Source organism: Acanthisitta chloris, unplaced genomic scaffold (assembly GCF_000695815.1).
Source record: "Acanthisitta chloris isolate BGI_N310 unplaced genomic scaffold, ASM69581v1 scaffold19653, whole genome shotgun sequence".
Classification (NCBI taxonomy): Eukaryota; Metazoa; Chordata; class Aves; order Passeriformes; family Acanthisittidae; genus Acanthisitta; species Acanthisitta chloris.
The window spans coordinates 11809-14948 of NW_008666781.1; the positions used below are offsets into that span (position 1 = coordinate 11809).

Sequence of the window (3140 nt, forward strand, 5' to 3'; positions counted from 1 at the left end):
AGCATGCCAGTCAGGCAGAGAAAGCTCCAGAAGGCATCAGCCAGAAAGTCTGTGCAGATCAGCTGTGAGCAAATCCATAATTCCCCAGCAGCACCTGGCAGACTACAAGTCCCCTGTTTACCAAATCACTGGTCACTTTCACCCACCTCATCTGCATCAAGGACCCTCTCTAAGCAGGTCCACCCAAAGATTTCCCTCTCCAGGAAATGCTGCCGCTCCAGTAGCACTCGAGTATGGCAACACACCAAACCAAACAGAAGAGGAAAGATCAGTCCCAAAAATGCATCACATCCCTCTCTTCACCCTCTTAAGTCCGCACAGGACAACCACTCCATCAGGACAACACTGCAAACAGCACTGTTACAAAAACAAGAACAAAAAGTCAGCAAAAGGCCTTGTACCTGAGCGAGCAGTCCAGCGTCATGCCTGTGAAGTCAAAAAACTTAAGGTATTCTTCGGCCACAAGCTTGCTGAATTCGTTGCTATAGAAAAGCAAATAAATAAGTAAAGGTTATCATTCAAGAGTGAACCCCTCCAGAACCAGCAAGAACAACATAGCCAAAAGAGTCATATCAGCACATACTTTTTACCCAAATGCTTGGCCACGTCAGAGCGTTTGAATCTGTCCAGATGGTAGAGGCGCTTGGCCAGGCGCCTCGCTGCTTCCAAATTGCTGCTGCTGCCATTGCTGAGATCATGGCCAAGGGCTCCGGTGGCATCTTTCTCCTGCAGTTCATTGCTCCCCATGGCAGCACTGGAGTCTAACACCACATTCTGCAGTTCAGCATTTCTATGAGACACAAAGAGTATGGAAAGAAGAAAAATAAGATGGCACTACAGTTTCCTCTTAGAATAGAAGGCAACTAACAGTACAGAGGCAAGATGACACAATGCAGTAGACTCCACTGAACTGGAGAGGTGCAGAACAGGGACGTTTATTTATCAGCCATCAGAATTCAAGAGTATTAAACATAGACAGCCAAATATGAGCTTCCTCATGACTGTACTAAGGTGTTCACAAATTGTGCTCGCTTCTGAGAGAACTGTTTGCTATTATCAGCCTACAACTGCACCTGGGAACACTGGCTCCTCATTGTTTTCTTGCACTAGTATTTTTTAACCCAATCCCTTCTTCGGCTTAGAGAGGCCCCTGTAAAGGTAGGCCATTAGTCATTTTTCCAGAGAAATGCAGTGATTAAACCAGGGTGCTCAGTTACTCCAAGCTGACACAGCACAAGTCCCTTACTGATTTTTCCTCAGTTGCCCTGGAAGCAATACAATTCCCCAAGTCTAAAATAACATCAGCAGAATTCTAAGTGGCTTCTGTGTCACCCATGAGCAGCAGACATCCTATGGGGTACACTGTGGGTACAACCTTTTTACCAAGTATCTGGGGAAAACGGAAATCCAGCCTGTTCCTGCAAGTACTGGGGATTTGATTTTGCATTTATTTCAGTGTCAATAAAAAGGTGATATAAAAAAAGGGGGTCAGTCCCAGTGCTCTAGTAGGGAATTAACACTGCAAATACAATTCCTGCAGCATTTACATCACTGACCATCAACTATCCTAGAAAAAAAACAAAACCCTCCTGATATCATTATTGTGGAAAATGCCTCCTCAGCCCTTTCCAAAATCACTAGCTAATGTCTGAAATTCTCTAAATTGGGTCTATACCTAATTTGTGAAGAAAACAAATCCCAGAGTCCTCTGACACATGCCCCAAACAACACCTTGTCCATTCAAATCAGGCATGACTGGTTCCAAACTCCCAGCTTTAACAATTGACAAGAGCAAGGGATAATCAGGTGAGCCAAAACATCTAGAGTCTTCCATGTACAAATGCTCCTTCAAAAGCCATGCCAACTCAGAGAGCCTCGCTCATAAATCACAGCCCTGTTTCACCACTGCTCTTTATTAAAGGCAGTATTTATAGCCCTGAAAGATGGCCAAAGCTGACAAGAAACATCTGCAGTGCACTGTGAGAGTCAATGTTACCACAAACCACCACATCTTTAGAAAGAAAGGAAGTGCCAGCACTGCCACTTAGTGAGAAAAACAGTACAGCAGCTGCCAGCTTCTGTTTTCTCTCGAAGCAGTGGCCAGGATGTGAAGGAGGAACACTCAGCAAGGAGAGCGTGCTCTTTCCCCTGCTCTCCAAAACTAGCCAACAGGGTTGCATAACAAGCCCTATCTTCCAATCTCCCCAATATAAAACTTCATCCTGACAGGGTCCCTGTACATACATCAGATCAAAGAATAAGGAATGCTTCCTTCAGTTGTTCCAACAGTTAATTCTAGAGTTAATTAGCTTATTACACATTAAGTGCAAAAAGGCTGTCAAATCAACAATATAGGTTGTCTGTAACATAGGCCTTGTTCAGGGGAAATGACAGATTCTTAACACTGAAGTGAGACTTCTGTTCTCAAGTATTTTAGGTGATAATAAAACTCAGTGCTCGTATCACTAAAGGCTTTGGAAATGCAGACACCCTGTGCACGACTACTGCAAGCTGCCTTCAAGACATTTTAGCAAGGTCCAAGGGGAAAAGATGACATCTCTTCTTACTTCCAAGACTCTCCAGGGGCATGATTTTCCTTCTGTGCCTCAGTTTACCTAGCTGCTGAACTCAGTAATACTTGCCTCCCTTTGTAGAGTGCTTATAATGGACTCTAATAAAGAACTACAAGCAACCATGGCTGCAAATGAGTCTCTCTTCTGCAGCTTCTAGCCATAAAGAATCCACAGCAGCATTACCATCAAAACAGAGCCAAGAAAGAGCTTTGTGATGCAGAGCAAGACTGGACATGGATTTCTCATACAGCTTTACTCTTTATCACATAAAAGTGAGAAACCTCCACTGACAAAAGCAGGCTGGAAAATGTAATGGATTATATTCCCCCTAATCCTAGATTCAAGGCCAAAAGGGACTCTAATGATTCTACTGGTAATTGTCTGTATAGAAATGGCTGCTGATTTTTATCCAGGGATCCTTACATTAATCTCTGCTATAAGAAAGCACAGAAAACAGATGTTACAAAAAAAAAAAGGAAAAAAAACCAAACCCAGACCTCTCTGGTCTCACAATGCATGAGCTGTAGCCAGAAACCAGGTCCTTAGACCTTCATATTTCTGTCCCCA

The 3140-nt window shown here is 43.6% G+C and overlaps 1 protein-coding gene across 1 annotated transcript in view; it reads right to left on the reverse strand.

The window, feature by feature from the left end:
* Positions 1–790, reverse strand: part of LOC103799921 (PH and SEC7 domain-containing protein 3-like) — a gene marked incomplete at both ends in the record, with an annotated part of 11047 nt that extends 10257 nt beyond the window's left edge. The window contains 2 exons of the mRNA XM_009072276.1: positions 402–482; positions 584–790. Coding sequence (XP_009070524.1) covers positions 402–482; positions 584–790 — 288 coding nt within the window. The remainder of the gene's footprint in view (positions 1–401; positions 483–583) is intronic.
* Between the last annotated feature and the right edge of the window lie 2350 nt (positions 791–3140).